The sequence below is a fragment of the Tachysurus fulvidraco genome, chromosome 3 (genome assembly GCF_022655615.1).
Source record: "Tachysurus fulvidraco isolate hzauxx_2018 chromosome 3, HZAU_PFXX_2.0, whole genome shotgun sequence".
NCBI classification, from domain to species: Eukaryota; Metazoa; Chordata; class Actinopteri; order Siluriformes; family Bagridae; genus Tachysurus; species Tachysurus fulvidraco.
The window spans coordinates 10686834-10703523 of NC_062520.1; the positions used below are offsets into that span (position 1 = coordinate 10686834).

The 16690-nt window shown below is 39.8% G+C and overlaps 1 protein-coding gene across 2 annotated transcripts; it reads right to left on the reverse strand.

Moving 5' to 3' along the window:
* Window positions 1-3931: 3931 nt before the first annotated feature.
* LOC113644506 (myosin-7-like) lies at window positions 3932-15705 on the reverse strand. 2 transcript variants are annotated; one of them, XM_047810889.1, is made up of 39 exons: window positions 15638-15705; window positions 15013-15051; window positions 14549-14761; window positions 14317-14460; window positions 14075-14231; window positions 13951-13978; window positions 13765-13870; window positions 13588-13680; window positions 13440-13503; window positions 13254-13352; window positions 13055-13158; window positions 12841-12979; window positions 12620-12738; window positions 12385-12534; window positions 12105-12275; window positions 11708-12017; window positions 11107-11177; window positions 10415-10620; window positions 10196-10319; window positions 9968-10104; window positions 9629-9884; window positions 9051-9293; window positions 8766-8942; window positions 8505-8650; window positions 8335-8425; window positions 7864-8253; window positions 7650-7776; window positions 6960-7078; window positions 6683-6879; window positions 6378-6561; window positions 6013-6178; window positions 5806-5930; window positions 5408-5716; window positions 5124-5327; window positions 4729-5025; window positions 4547-4651; window positions 4358-4453; window positions 4138-4272; window positions 3932-4039 (listed from the first exon to the last, which is right to left on the reverse strand). In XM_047810889.1, the coding sequence occupies exons 3-39, from the start codon at window positions 14747-14749 to the stop codon at window positions 4019-4021; spliced, it is 5811 nt and encodes a 1936-aa protein (XP_047666845.1). In that variant the 5' UTR covers window positions 14750-14761; window positions 15013-15051; window positions 15638-15705; the 3' UTR covers window positions 3932-4018. The 2 variants fall into 2 exon arrangements, with proteins under 2 accessions (XP_047666845.1, XP_047666844.1); XM_047810888.1 differs by having other exon boundaries at window positions 13588-13870.
* Window positions 15706-16690: the final 985 nt, after the last annotated feature.

Consider the following 16690-nt stretch of genomic DNA (forward strand, 5'->3'; position numbering starts at 1 on the left):
ATCCGTTCAGCGCTTCACTGCTGCCGCGATCTAAACTCCCTCCTCCAACCCCGACTCCACCACGCCAGAACCCGTGTTCGCTGTACCAGTTGTCTTAAATCTCCACATACCTTTTTCTCTCTCTCTCCCCCCTCTCTAATTATTTGATTATCTATCTATCCATTCATTTATTCTTTCCAAAAACGTGTAAGTGAGCTTATCAATACTATGCATGCTAGTGGTTCTGTTAGGGGGGGTCTATTCTATTTTCTAGTCGCCACTCTCCCCACTCTGTCCATGCATGCGCTTGGACGGGCACGTGGATTCTTGCCCAGAACAGAACCATACCGCCAACACTAACTGTATGCATATCATCTAATTCCCTTGTGACAAAGTGGTCCTGACAGAACTTTAACTTATTTATAAGAACTTCAAACTCCCTTCTATGTGTAGGTGACAGTGATCCTCTTTCTGGAATATTATGCAATCATATGTTTGGGTAAATGGAGTTGCAAAGATCACTGTCTACAGATCACTTGGTGCTTCACTACAAATGGTAGCAGCGAGGTGGATCAAGTTATCCCGGGATCATTTTTTTTGAGCATCTAACAAATGCTTTGGGAAAATAGTGATTTAACTTACACATTTAAGATGACTTTTATTGTGTAAAGAGTGAAAGCAGAGAAATCTGAATGTGCTATATTTAAAGCTTCTGCTATATTTAAAGCTGCTGCAAAAATCTATAGCTAGAAGACTGTACCTTTCTTGGTGGAAACATTAAAACAATGACTTCAAATCTAGTGAGAGAGTGCACAACTTTTACAGTGCCTTGCAAAAGTCTCACCACAGATTCTCAATTGGATTTAGGTCTGGACTTTGACTGGGCCATTCTAACACATGAATATGCTTTGATCTAAACCACTCCATTGTAGCCCTGGCTGTATGTTTGCATCAGGGTGATGCACAGTGTTAGATTTCCACCAAACATAACGTTCTCAAGAGGGGTGAGGTCAAGCCTGTCCTCACCCCTGTTTCACAGTTGACATGCTCCCTCTCATCAAGTACCTTACTTAGTCGTAACGCTTGGACAGTCTATTCTAAGCTCTTGCCCATTCTCAGCTGTTTGATTATCTGGATTTTCATCACACAGGAGCAAGGACTGAAGAAACAGTGGTACTCCTCCTGTGTTGAAATCTGTAACCTGAGCCTTATTTTTGTCAAACACTGCACTATTATTAGGAGATGGTGTGTTCAGGGTGATGTGCAGTGTTTGGATTCTGCCACACATAACGTTTTGAATTTTGGCCAAAAAGTTAAATTTTGGTCTCATCTGACCAGAGCACCTTCTTCCACATGCTTGCTGTGTCCCCCACATGGCTTGTCGCAAACTGCAAATGGGATTTCTTCTGGCTTACTTTAAACAATGGCTGTCTTACAGTATTGCCACTCTTCCATAAAGACCAGATTTGTGGAGTGCACAACTAATAGTTGTCCTGTGGACAGATTCTCCCACCTTGTCAGCGATGCGGGGATAAAATAGACCCAAATGCAGGATAGTGTAAAATAAACAGGTTTATTAAATAAAAAAACACGAAACAGGGACACAGAATACAGATAAGACAACAGATGACAACGACAAACAACAACAGACAACAGAGGATTCTGCGCTGCTCAAGGCAATGTGGCTCAACTAAATACTAACAACAATTAGCACATGAGGAACAGGTGTGCAGAGGTGGGGAGGACGAGACAAGGGCAGGGCAAACACGTGAACACAGAACATCAACAAAAGCACATGGCCAAAGTCCGGGCTGAGTCCTGACAGTACCCCCCCCTCGAGGCGCGGCTCCCGACCCACCAATCCGTCTTAATAACAGTTTCAACAAGGTCTGGGGGGGGGGCGAGGCATACGGTGAGGCAGGTGGGAGAGGGCAAGGCACACGGCAAGGCCGTTGGGGGGGCAAGGCACACTGCGAGGCAGGTGGGGGGAGCAAGGCGCACAGCGACCCAGCCAGAGAGGGCTGAGTGATGTCCACAACCGAGCAGAAGGGCCGAGCGACGTCCACAGCCGAGCAAAAGGGCCGAGCGCAACCCCCGACACACTGAGGCCAGACCCACATCTCGGAAACCAGAAAAGGGGAGGGAGGGTGGGAAAAAAAATCCTTCCTTCACAGAGCAAAAATCAACAAAAATATCGATGGAGGCAAATCATGGGCTTGCAACACCTCCAATGGGCAGTAAGTGGGGTAGCGTCCTCCACGGAAACTAGAAGTGAAGCGAAGTCCCCACCGGACAGATGTGGGGTGATGTTTTTTATTTAATAAACCTGTTTATTTTACACTATCCTGCATTTGGGTCTATTTTATCCCTGCCTCGCTGACAGAAGGATTTTGCCACTCCTAAGATCTAGCAGGAGTGGCAAAATCTTTCTGTCAGCGATGCAGGGATAAAATAGACCCAAATGCAGGATAGTGTAAAATAAACAGGTTTATTAAATAAAAAAAACACAAAACAGGGACAGAGACTAGAGACAAGACAACAGATGACAACGACAAACAACAACAGAGGATTCCGCGCTGCTCAAGGCAACATGGCTCAACTAAATAATAACAACAATTAACACGTGAAGAACAGGTGTGCAAAGGCGAGGAGGACGAGACAAGGGTGGGGCAGACACGTGAACACAGAACATCAACAAAAGCATGTAGCCAAAGTCCGAGCTGCATCCTGACACACCTGAGCTGGGGATCTCTGCAGCTCCTCCAGAGTTACCATGGGCCTCTTGGTTGCTTCTTTGATTAATGCTCTCCTTGCACGGCCTGTCAGTTTACAGTAGGTGGATGGCCACATCTTGGTAGGCTTGCAGTTGTGCAGTACTCTTTCCATTTCCGGGTGATGGATTGTACAGTGCTCTGTGAGATGTTCAAGGCTTGGGATATTAATTTATAACCTAACCCTGCTTTAAACTTCTCCACAACTTTATACCTGACCTGTCTGGTGTGTTATTTGGTCTTCATGATGCTGTTTGTTCACTAATGTTCTCTAACACATTTCTGAGGGCTTCACAGAACAGCTGTATTTATACTGGGATTAAATTACACACAGGTGCACTCTATTTACTAATTAGGTGACTTCTGAAGGCGGTTGGCTTCAATGGATTTTAATTTGGGATATCAGAGTAAAGGGGGCTGCATACAAATGCACACCACACTTTTCAGATATTCATTCCTTCATTCATTTTCTACCGCTTATCCGAACTACCTCGGGTCATGGGGAGCCTGTGCCTATCTTAGGCGTCATCTGGCATCAAGGATACACCCTAGACGGAGTGCCAACACAAGGCAGGGCACACACTCTCTCATTCACTCACGCAATCATATACACTACAGACAATTTTCCAGAGATGCCAGTCAACCTACCATGCATGTCTTTGGACCGGGGGAGGAAACTGGAGCCTTTTCAGATATTTATTTGTAAAAAAAAAATGTGGACTCCATTTATAATTTTAATTCCACTTCACAATTATGTGCCACTTTCTTTCGTAAAAACCCCAAAAATTACATTTTCTTTGTGGTTGTAACATGTCAAAATGTGGAAAAGTTCAGTGGGTATGAATACTTTTGCAAGGCACTGTATTTGTGTCAATGATAATTTTCCAAAAATGAAATGAAAATCCAGCAGCACAGCCTATTTTGTGCACTACTGTCATGTGTGCCAGTATGCTAAAATTTAAGCAGCAACACGACACCTTGTTTTTGCATGTGCGCTATGATGGGGGAAAAAGGCATATTTTTTTTCTTCATTTATTAGTTATTACAAAAATCATTGCCCACTGTATTCATTTTAACTGACATAATGTCAGTTATTTTAAATGAACTGTAAATTATGTTTTAAACTGTTTATTTAATGTAGCTGTTTTGAGTGCAGTGAAAAATCAGAGCTGTCAAGGAAGTTTAGAATTTAAAATACTTATTTATTCTACATCAGACTGTTGACTAACACATTTTCAAAAGCTGTGCAATACATCTGCAGGGGAGGTTCACTCTTCATCATGTCCTTTCTGTAACAAATAAAGAAGAGAATTTGCCCTAGTTCATTTTCCAGACTATGTTGTTCTGGTCAGTGTGTTTTTTGTGTGCTATTGATTACAGTACTTGCCTTGGAACCAGTGTCACGGCTCTTAGCTCTCAACTTGTTGACTTGGGACTCTGCAATATCTGCTCTTTCCTCAGCTTCATCCAGTTCATGCTGCAGTTTGCGGAACTTTCCAAGATTGGCATTAGCTTGCTCCTCCTTAAAAATGAAAACACAGTGAATGGCAAATACAATATATAGCAAACAGCAAAAATATAGTAGCTTAGTTTGACAATAAACTTACAGACTCCTCAGCAGCTCTCTTGTAGGACTTGACCTTTAGCTGAAGTTTGTCCACAAGGTCCTGCAGACGGGCAAGATTCTTGCGATCCTCCTCAGTCTACAAAATAAAAAGCAGGAATATATGCTAAATTCTGTCATTCTGGTTGTTTAACGTTATTGCATATAAAACTTTGTTGACAAGGGAAATAACCTGGTAGGTCAGCTCCTTAATACGGCGCTCATATTTACGGATGCCCTTAATTGACTCACTGGATTTCCTCTGTTCCAGCTCCACTTCACTTTCCAGCTCTCTGACCTAATTAAATAGAATGAATGTAACAAATGGATGTTTCATATTTCTGGAGTCAGATTGAGATAAACATAGGAACATACCCTAGCCTCCAGCTTCTGGACCTGCTTCTTGCCACCTTTCATGGCGATTTGCTCAGCTTCATCCAGACGGTGCTGGAGATCTTTGATTGTCTGCTCCATGTTCTTCTTCATGCGCTCCAGGTGAGCACTGGTGTCCTGCTCCTTCTTTAGTTCTTCTGCCATCATGGCAGCATCAGTGATGGCTTTTTTGGCCTTTTCCTCAGCATTCCTGCACTCTTGGACAGCCTCCTCTACCTCAGTCTGAAGCTGGGAAGTGTCTCCCTCTAGTTTCTTCTTCTGGTTCAGCAAGCTAGTGTTCTAAAAATGCATGGAGTTATAGTTAAATCCTCAGAGATTTTATAATTCATATTCAACTGTATCTGCCCTGTGATTAAAAAAAGAAATCAGTATACTACCTGAGAGTGCAGTAGCTGAACCCTCTCACTGACATCCAGCAGTTCTTGTTCAGCCAGTTTGCGGCCTCTCTCTGTCTGCTCTACAAGGGATCTTAGTTCATCCAGTTCAGCCTGGAGTAGATTGTTGCGTCTCTCCACAATAGCAATGTTCTCTTTGAGATCATCGTTACCACGAAGAGCATCATCCAGCTGCAGTTGAGAATCCTGAAAAAGTACAAAATGTATAATTTAATAAAAAAAAAATTCAGTATACTTAAATTATACAAAGAATTTTTTTGGCATACCTTCATATGTCCATGGAGACTCTTCAGCTGTTTCTGGGCCTCTGCGGCTTGCCTGTTAGCCTGGCTGAGCTGTATCTCCATCTCATTTAAGTCTCCTTCCATCTTCTTCTTAATTCTGAGGGCTTCATTTCTGCTGCGAGTCTCAGACTCTAGAGAGCTTTGCAGGGTATCCACCACTCTTTGTTGGTTTCTCTTGGCCTGCTCCATTTCCTCATCTTTTTCAGACAGCTTACGCTCAATGTCAGCCTTTACCTGGTTGAACTCTAGTTGAGCTCTAAGAATTTTGCCCTCCTCATGCTCAAGAGATCCCTGTTAGTAACAAATAACAGGAAGTATTTTGTTTTGAATAAATAGAAGGATAGTATAATCCAGGAATGTGACCATTTTCATAAATTCACCTCAGCTTCCTCAAGAGCTGCTTGAATCTCAGCCTTCTCCTGCTCCAACTGTTTCCTTGCTTTTTCCAGCTCATGAATACTCTTCCCACTTTCACCAAGTTGTTCAGTGAGATCAGCAATTTCCTCTTTTTAATAGAAAACAAGGCATTAACAAACAATCTGAAATGTAAACACTGTTATTTTGAATAATGTTCAAATTATAAGAACCTTGCAAGTTCTTCTTCTCCCTCTTCATGGTCTCCAGATGGTCCAAAGACTCCTCATAGGAATTTTTCAGTTTGAAGAGCTCAGTGCTTAGAGATCTGGCATCTTTCTGAGAGCTTTCCAACTCAGACTGGGACTCTTCATACTTTTGCTTCCATTCAGCCAGGACCTGATTAAAGTGTGCACAGATATACTTGGAAAGGCAGTATTTTAGGAAGATTTTATGTGAACAACCATTTTAAGATCACCCCATTAAATTGGATTTTTAAAAAATGGATATTCTTGTTGAATATTTGTTGATTAAGCTTGTTTAAATGACTTATCCAAATGCCAAAAAAATCAGTGTATGCATTTATTTTTGTACCGACCTTGTCAAAGTTCCTTTGCTTCTTGTCCAGAGCAGCAGCAGCAGCATTGGATCTTTCTACATCAACCATAAGATCTTCGATCTCGTTCTGCAGTCTGTGTTTTGTCTTTTCCAAAGATGAACATTTGGCATTAACAGCTTCCACAGCTTCTTCTGCATCTTGCAGACGCTGTGCAAGTTTCTTCCTGAAAAAGAGAAGGGTATGTTTCTGGAATTTCAGTGTGGGTTTTCTGTTGACAATAAATGTCATTTTTGTCATATTGATACATTGTTAAAATGGAATCCGCAAAGTCAGTAGATTCTTACTTTGCATCCTCCAGCTCTTCTGTTCTCTGGATGGCATCAGTTTCATACTTGGTTCTCCACTGAGCTACCTCAGAGTTTGCTTTGGAGAGACTGCGCTGTAGCTCAGCCTTAGCCTCCTGCTCCTCTTCATACTGCTCTCTGAGCAGGTCAGAATCATGACGAGCCGACTGCACTGCATGAGCCAAGGCATTCTTGGCCTGGAAATCAGTTGATAGCATGGTTATAGTGGGTTTTTTTTGTAGGTTTTATGTGCTAATTAATGAGCATTGAAAGATACCTTGACTTCCTCTTCCAGCTGTCTCTTGAGATCCTCAATCTGCTGGGTGTAGGACTGTTTCCCTCTTGTCAGCTGAGAGACCAGTGAATCCTTTTCTTCCAATTGTCTGGAAAGCTCACCTGAAATGATGAGACAAATCTAAGATGAATTACACTGTATAAATAGGGTTTAAAAGTGGGGTGTACAATGTTTGAAAGCCAATGTTGACATTTGAAATCACCAAAGGAAACACGCCCCTAACCCAAATGGGTGTCACCCCTTTTTTGATAGCTCTGAGGGGATATTTTTTATCAATAAATTAACTCAAGGAGTAATACTCTGGTAATACAAATGTGTTTTTGTAGTACTGTGTGTTGTACAGTGAAAGGTTTAGCTCCATTTCATGCGGAAGATGTTCAGTTCTCTCCAGCACTGGAAAGCTGATCTTATATAAACACGGGTCCTGCTTCTTGCCTTATCGTAAGCCTTTTTTCACTTTTCGTTGTTATCTGCCATGTCAATGTTTCGATCGCTTTCTGCTAATGTCAGACATGTGCACTGAACACTCTCTCCGCTGCATATTGACAAGACACGCCCCTTTCTGCTCATTGGCTACACGTTTATTTTGTTTGTCGGCCCAACTCAGTTTTCTGAAGCATTTCTCAAACAACGTACACCCCACCTTTAATGTTTGGTTGCTGACAGGCTTACCATTTTCAGTTTGAAGCTTTGCCTTCTGCATTGAAAAATCATTGATTGTGCGCTGGCCTTCCTCAGCTTTGGTCCTGAATTCACTCATTTGGTCTTCCAGGGTTCTACACATTTTCTCCAAGTTTGCCTGGAAAATTTGATGCATTTTGATGTCTTTATTTTAAAGATAAAATATAAATGTCTGTATACACTGTACATAATTATTCATTGTTACCTTGGCTTTAACAATCTGCTCCATGTTGGAGACCACATCATCCAGCTCCAGTCTCAGTTCACTCTTCTCCTTCTCAAGCTTCTGCTTCACTCTCTGAAGGTTATCAATCTGTTCTCCCAGATCTGCAACACTGTCAGCATGTTTCTTTCTTAAAGTTGCAGCAGTGGCTTCATGATGCAGGGTGGCCTCTTCAAGGTCTCTGCGCAGTTTCTGGAACTCAGCCTCTCTCTTCTTGTTCATTTCAATCTGAGCTGCAGTGGCACCACCAGCCTCCTCCAGCCTCTCACTGATCTCCTCCAGTTCTCGAGCCAGATCTGCCCTTTGCTTCTCAACCTTGGCACGAGCAGCTCTCTCAGCCTCCAACTCTTCTTCAAGCTCTTCAATACGAGCCTATTTCCAGAACATTTGATTTTAGAAATTTTACATTTCAACAATGCAGACATTTTGTTTTGTTTAGTTTTCTTCCATTACCTGCAACTCCTTCAGTTTCTTCTGGAGTTGGGCTCCCATTGCTTGTTCATCCTCGATTTTACTATTAAGTTGGCTGACCTCAAAGTCTTTTCTGCAGAATAAATAGGATATTTTTGTTTCTGTGCCATTATAAATGCTTTGAATTTCACGAAATATATTCAAATTCTTACTTTTTAAGCCTTTCCTCCATTTGCTGCTTGTCATTTTCCAAATCCATCACATTCTCTTGAGTCAACTTCAAGTCACCCTCAAGTTTTCTCTTGGCTCGCTCAAGGTCCATTCGAATTTTCTTTTCTTGTTCGAGAGATCCCTCAAGCTAGAGGATGTCAGTGGGGTAAAAAAAAGAGCAAATTTATTATCCTCTTTAGTCCTCTATTTTGTCCTCTTTAGTCCTCTAAAATATTTTTTATAAAGTATTATCTGTTACCCACATCATCAACTTGCTGCTCCAGTTTAGCTTTAGCTTTGGTCAGAGTGTTGACTTTGTCCTCCTCACTCTGCAGATCATCCAGTGTTTGCTGATGAGCTTCCTGGAGAGCTTTTTTCTCCTTGGTCAGCTTGGCGATGATTTCATCCAGAGCCGCCATTTCCTCAGTCAGGTTTTTAACCTAATATGTATAGCATTGCTTCAGTACATTGAAACAATGCTTGCTTCTACCAAAGGTGAATTGCACTAAAGTAAATGACAGAACAATTAAAATCATGGTAGAACCTACTTTATTTTCAGTAGCATGCTTTTCTTTCTCCACTTTGGCCAAGGTAAGCTCCAGATCATCAATGTCTTTCTTCAGCTCAGAGCATTCATCCTCAAGTTTTCTTTTCTTTGCAACCAACTCAGCATTCATTTCCTCTTCATCTTCCAGTCTCTCAGCCAACTCTTTGGATTTAGCTTCAAGTTGGATCTTGTTCTTAATTAGACCTTCACATCGCTCTTCAGCATCAGAAAGGTTATCTTGTTCCTAAAAATGCACATCAGTTACTGTACTAACTCAAAATCTCTGTACTTCTTTTTATATTTTGGTTGGTTTTACATGTCATTGTTTATAGCTGTGTTTGTGTATTATATTAATTTTTATGTTGCCTTTGATCAGGTCATCATTGTAAATGAGAACTGGTTCTCAACTGACTCACCTGGTTAAATAAAGAAAGAAAAAACAACAACAAAATAAAACCCATGTTTCAACAGCTTGGAAAAACGGAATTCTTGTGTCAACAAATAAGCATAACATTATGAAATGTACATAAAAATAGCAAAAATTAAAATGCTCATTATGATTAATTCTACAGCACTTACAGATTGGACTTGGAGCTGTAGGTCATTTTTCTCTTGGAGAAGAGAGACCATTTTCTCTTCCAGTTCTTTCCTGCGAGCTTCAGATTTAGCATAGGCCTCTTTCAACTTTGTGAATTCTTCTTTCATATTGGCCATTTCTTTCTCAGCCTCAGCTGACTTCAGCAAAGGTTTGATCTTAAAGTACAGCTTCATCCATGGCCAGTTCTTCACACCCATGAAAGCTCGGACATTCCACTGGATTACCAACAAGGCATCCCTGAAATGATGACATTTCTATTAATTTTTCTGTTCTTCAAGAAATTTGTTTAAACATAATTTTTTACTTGAGGTATAACCTACCTCCTCTCAACAATCTTCTGAAATTCAACCCTTGATAGAAGACCACGAGCCCTCGCCTGAATCCCAGTAAGGATGAGTGCAAGGCGGTCATCTCGCATCTCCTCAAGTTGACCCAGAAGTCCAGCCTTGAAAAACACCTAAACAGAGATTACATTAAAGATAATGTGTTAGAGATGAGATGACTGAAGAAATTGCTAATTTGACATTAAATTTGTCTAAGCCTTATACCTTTGTGTGTCCCAGTTTATACTGGTTGTGGTCAATGTCCAGAGAGCCAAGTAGTTTTTCTGCACCTTTCTTGTTGTCAATAAACTGCCCCTCAGGAATGGCAGCAGGATTCAGGATACGGTAACTAAATACAATATTGAAAATAATCAGAACTTTAATTATATTCCAGTTCTAGAACATTTACCTGAGATTTATTCAATTTTTGCAATCAGAACTCACCGTTGTTTGAAGTCACCATACAGGATCCTGTTAGGGAAGCCCTTTCTGCAGATCCTGATGCCTTCCAGCACACCGTTACAGCGTAGCTGGTGCATAACAAGAGGATTCTCCATGGCCCCAGGAGTCTTGGTCTCATTGGGGATGATGCAGCGGACAAAGTGTGGGTGTGTGGATCTCAAATTTGTCATCAACTTGTTCAGGTTTTCCTGTAGATAGGATTAAATCAAGTGTCACACCATATGATACATTTATGCTGTCATTTATATATGTCTCTGTGTGTGTCTTCCTCAAAATGTTTCCCCAAAGTACAAAGCACACAGTTAATCTATGTCTTTGTACACTGTAACATTACAAATTCCAGTTGTTTGAGACCAAATCTGTTTCACTATGAATCTTGCTAAGACTTGCTTAGCTTTCTTAGGTTGTTGTGGGAGAACTTGAGTGGCCTTGAGTACAGGTCTCAAACCCATTTCAAAATCTTTTTTTTTTTTTGCAGAAGAGTGTAGCTGTAACAGCACCAAAGGGGGAATAACAATTCCATATTTTTGCCAATGGTTTTTAAACAGGATGTTCAACAAGCACATATTGTGCTTGGATGCGATGGTTAATTCTCCATTTTGACCATATACCATATTTTGAATTCCTGTATATATTTTCCTGAACTGTAATATAATAAATGATTAATAACTTACACGATGGAGTGCGGACACAGTCTGAAATGAAGAACCTTTCTTTTTTGCACCTTTGCCACTCTTTGATTCAGCTGTAAAATAAAACAATTATACTGTCATCAACAACTGAGATCATACTTGAGTCTTAACTTTGCATTTTTTGGGCCAGACATGGTCTTGAATGAGAATACATGTTTGGAGACAGTTTTCAATTTAAGAACAAATGAAAACAATGCTATGCTCAACTGTATTTAACATAGGCAGCCATAGCAATGTTCCGAGAAGGTGAAAGATATTTACCTTTTATATGTTTACTGCATTTAATCTGTTCTCTGCACCCATAACACGATACATATGTAAATTGCTTTTTTTTCCAGAATATATCTTTATGTATTTATTCGTCCACCTATAATTTGAGCTTCACCCTCCCAGCTTCTTGTGCCAACTTAGAAAACTGAATGCAAGCGTTTCATTACTAATTTCCAACTCACCCTTCAGTCAGATTTATTGCACTTTAACGGACAAGTTTTCTCATTAAAGATTATACCTAGTCAATGCAGCATTGCTTTCCATTAGTCTAAAGTTCTGAGCCATTATTCTCCAATTTTCCAAATATCCTTACCTGAGTCAGCTCCAGCATAACCAGCAAAGAGAATGCCTAACAGCTTTAGAGTGGACTTCTGGAATAGCCCCACAACAGTTTCATTAAGTGGATCCTTGTTCTTCACCAGCCAGTTGTTAATGTTGTAGTCCACAGTACCAGCATAGTGAACCAGGGCAAAGTGAGCCTCTGGTCTACCTTTCACAATCCTGGGCTTCTGGAAGTTAGCTGATTTGCCCAAGTGATTGTCATAAAGCTTAGCTTTGAATGTGGCATCACTGGCTTTGGGGAACATGCACTCCTCTTCAAGGATGGACATGATACCCATGGGCTGAAATTCAGAGAGAATGTGGTCAGTGATATTTTTTTGGAAAGTAAAGTGATTTTTTTCAGTCCATGCTTAGTATTGTATGCTCACCTTTTCAATAAGCTCAATACAAGCCTGCAAATCCATGCCGAAGTCAATGAACTCCCACTCAATACCCTCTTTCTTGTATTCTTCTTGCTCCAGCACAAACATGTGGTGGTTGAAAAACTGCTGCAACTTCTCATTAGTAAAGTTGATGCACAGCTGCTCAAAGGTGTTGAACTGCAGTAGAAATACAGTGTCATTAACAAGCATGAAGCCAAAAAAAGTAGAGAAAAAAATCCCAGCAACATGGATGAAAAACTAAAAGCAGTATTGTTTTAACACGTACATCAAAGATCTCAAAGCCAGCGATATCCAGCACACCAATGAAGTACTGGCGAGGCTGCTTGGTGTCCAGAGATTGGTTAATTCTCACAACCATCCAAAGGAACATCTTCTCATACACTGATTTTGCAAGAGCACCAATTGAATAGTACACCTAAAAAAATAACAGTAGTCAATTATTAAAGACTTCATCTTTAGAAGAGGCGAATAATACAACAGAAAAAACTCCATTTTATTACCTGCTGGACATTCTGTCCCTTGGTGACCCACTCATTTCCAACTTTGACTCTTGGGTGACACAAACCCTTAAGCAGATCGGCAGAGTTTAGACCCATCAGATATGCGACTTTGTCAGCATCTGTTTAGATAAGGAAGAAACTGTGAATTGATGTATTGCAAATTGTTTAATGTGCAGTGCTACACCCACACCATATAAACATTTCTAAAGGATAACACTGACCCTCAGTGCCGTCAGCCTCAGCCTGCTCCTCTCTCTGCTTTTGCTTGAACTTCATGTTACCAAAGTGCATGATGGCACCAGTCAGTTTATATATACTATTCTTTTCTTCTTGGGTAAAGCCTAGCACATCAAAAGCATCCTGTTGACCAAATACATTGTATTATACTATATATCATGGATAGAAAAAATATATATATTTAAGAGTTACACATACATCAGTTGCCATAAGCTCCTCGGAATCATTAATAGAGGCCACTTGTGTCTCTCCTTGGGAGATAAAGGCATAGTCATAGGGGTTGTTGGTGATGAGCAACATTTCTGTAAGATAAATGAAATGCACATTCACATATATGTCTTCATGTATCAAATTTATATTTCATCAAATCAGACCAACTACAAAATTCTGCACTAACCCAGCAATTCTGGTTTCTTTTGAGACAGGATCTGGTAGAAGATGTGGTAATCTCTCTCAGCCTTGAGCTGATAAGTCACACGAGACTTTTCCAGAAGATCTAGATAAAAAGTTCACATTGCATTTTTTTCATTATAAGCAGTTCTTTTTACACTTGAAAATTTGTATGAATTAGATTTGTACTTACAAGTCTCAATGTCAGCAGAGGACAATTTTCCACTGACACCAAAGTGGATACGAATGAATTTGCCCTATGGGTAAATAAGACCAGGTAAGTTTTACACATTTCCTTTGTTCTTACAAGATTAATATAAACATATATGAAATAAACTCACAAAACGAGATGAGTTGTCATTTCGGATGGTCTTGGCATTACCAAAGGCCTCTAAGGCAGGGTTACACTGGATAATTTGATCCTCCAGGGTGCCCTGAAAAAAGGTATTATATGTATTTAGTGGCTTATATTTAGGAACATTGTGCCTAAATAATCTTCTTAATAACATGTCAGTAACCTTTTTCTCCAAAGATGGATCTTTCTTTCCAGGTGCTGCTGCAATGCTAGCAAAGTACTGGATGACTCTCTTGGTGTTGACAGTCTTTCCTGCACCAGATTCTCCACTAGTGGTAGTCACATATTCATAATAAGTATACACTGCATTGTATGTGTCTTTAAAAATCAGGGTAAATTTTGTACTTACGTGATCAGGACTGACTGGTTCTCTCTGTCTGTAGGTGAAAAATGTAAAAATAAATAAACAAACAAACAAATAAATGTTAGACACATTGACAGACACACTCTGACACACTATACATGACATTTACCTGACAACATGTACTGGTAGGCATTATCAGAAATGGAGAAGATGTGAGGAGGAGCTTCAGTCCTCTTCTTGCCTCTGTAGGCAACAACAACTTCCTGGTTGTACACTGGCAGCCACTTGTAGGGGTTGACAGTTACACAGAAAAGTCCTGAGTAGGTCTGTGAGATAAATTTAAGAATGAAATCAACATGTGACATCTTTATTATTATTGTGTTTTATGAGTCTCATATCTTTTTTACTCACGTAGATCATCCAGGCTGCGTAACGCTCTTTGAGGTTAAACAGCACAGCAGGTTCATGCAGGAAAGTGAACATGGCCATGTCCTCAATTTTATCAAACTTTGGCGGGTTCTGAGGGTGAACATCACACTCCTTTACAGTCACTGTCTGTGAAATAGAAAAACAGATGTTTAGACTAATAAAGAACTGTCTAAATGATGGTTCATTAGTTCATCAGTAGTTCGAAAAGATCTACCTTTCCAAATTCAGTCTCGACAGTAACTTTTTCTCCATCACGGCTGGTGACAGAGGCCTTGACATACTCGACTTCGGGATCTGGCACAAAGCATTCCCGTTTCATATCAAAAGGACGAGTCTGGGCTTCTAGTCGCTCCTTGTCTGACTTACGCAGAAAAGATGCTGCGACACCAAACTCCGCCATTAACGCGTCACCCATGTTTCTAGTGGACTTAAGATATATTCAATAATCAATACATCTAATTAATAATGTAGAAGGAGAGCAAATGCATTTTATAAAACAGATTTTTTTTGTGTTGGTTTTCAAGCTGTGTTTTTGAAATGCCAAAGCAACATTTTTTTAACACAATTTATTTGTGTGTGGTTGTCTGAATGTTTGCATAATTTGTAATATCTGTTAATATTCAAAACAAGGTAAAGATGTTTTAAGTTTTTCTTTGTATATAGAAATGTAATACATACATTTTATGGCAAAGACAGGAAGAATGATTTGTGCTTGACCTGGAACAGACAGAAAGGTTTTCAGGGTTATATCAGTTATTTTTTTATTTAGCATTTACATTTCCAGCTTTTGGCAGACACCCATATCCAGAGCGACTTACATTATCAAAATTTATATGTGTGTATATATATATATATATATATATATATATATATATATATATATATATATATATATATATATATAAAAAAAACTGAGCAATTGAGGGTTAAGGGCCTTGCTCAGCGGCCCATCAGTGACAGATTGGTGGACCTGGGATCGAACTTACAACTTTCCGATTAGTAGACCAACACCTTGACTACTAGGCTATCGCATTCCCCAGATTCAGTTAATGTTCACAATATTGCATTACTTTTCCTGAATTTCGCAGACGGTCTTATCCAGGGTGACTTACATTTTGTTCTCATTTTATCCAACTGAGCAATTGATGCTTAAGGGACTTGCTCAGGGACCCAGCAGTGGCAGCCTGGTGGACTTGGGAATCAAGCTCACAACTTTTCGATTGTTAGCCGAACACCTTAACCACTAGTCTTATTACACTATATTAATATATCAGTAGTGTAAAAATTCATAAGCATGACTTACCTTGATGTGTGATGTAGATGTAGCGTTGTATGTGGTTAGAGCCTGTCTGTGTGTCTCTTTATATAGAGACCGAATAAAAGTAGTATGGCAAGAATTCCAATGGTGGTGACGTTCTCATGCCCTATTTGGCTAGGTGCGTGTGGCACAAAGCCCTTTTTGGAACACAGAATGTATGTTTAAATGAAGCTGCAGCAGAGCAGCTGGAAGGCATTAGAGGTAAAACAATGAAAAGTGTATAAATAAGAAAAGGCCTCTATAGAGTATATGTACAATACAATGTTTTTGTTTAAACTTCCTTATCTGTTACACCTCATAAGGTAAGGGATATACGTCATGGTGGATATTGGATATGTATATTTGAACTTCCATCACAAGCTGTCCTTCTGAATGAGAGTACGGCACCCACTAGGAATTTCACAGGTTATCTTTGTGTCCAAGGATAAAAGCAAGGAAACAATGCAGATCTAGCTTGAGACTGAGAATACTGTAGAACAGTACTAAAGGTAAAAATGGGAATCTAACTTCTATGACCTTGGATTTGACCGAACCACAGAAGACAGGTGTAGTTTTTGTTTGCATGCTGCTTTTCAGCTGTTCTTAAACCGAATTCTAGAATATTTTCCTTTTCATATTTTTCACGTGCTTGTTAAACATGCATTAAAATCAGGAAAGCAGTTAACCAAGGTAGACCCAGTTGTTGTAACCTTCGACAATGGTTATCATCTGCTTGGGGGAGATAATTTTTGTCTTTATGCATTTACTTTGTGAGTTCCTACATGGTTGAAGTTCAAGATTTAGAACAACTTGTTCTAAATGTCAATAAACCAGACACACATTTATAATTTTAAAAGTGAAATTTATTGTTATGCATGATGTTCAACTATTAGAGTACAAATACGTCTCAGCCATATGCCACTTATCTAAGGCTGTAAAGAGTTGTCGGTTAAAAGAACACATTGGTAAATGCTTAGGTGTTATGAGCTGATTCAGATGATTAATTGATAAAAAGACAGTCTAGAATAAACATTTTCTTCCTTTTGACATTATACAAGC

Coding starts and splice junctions, on each gene's coding strand:
- LOC113644506 (XM_047810888.1), bottom strand. CDS start 14,749: ATGGGTGACGCGTTAATGGCGGAGTTTGGTGTCGCAGCATCTTTTCTG. Junction 8,426..8,504: donor ATGGAGGAAAGGCTTAAAAA/GTAAGAATTTGA, acceptor TTTATTCTGCAG/AAAAGACTTTGAGGTCAGCC. Junction 6,562..6,682: donor GAAGAGCTGGAGGATGCAAA/GTAAGAATCTAC, acceptor TCTCTTTTTCAG/GAAGAAACTTGCACAGCGTC.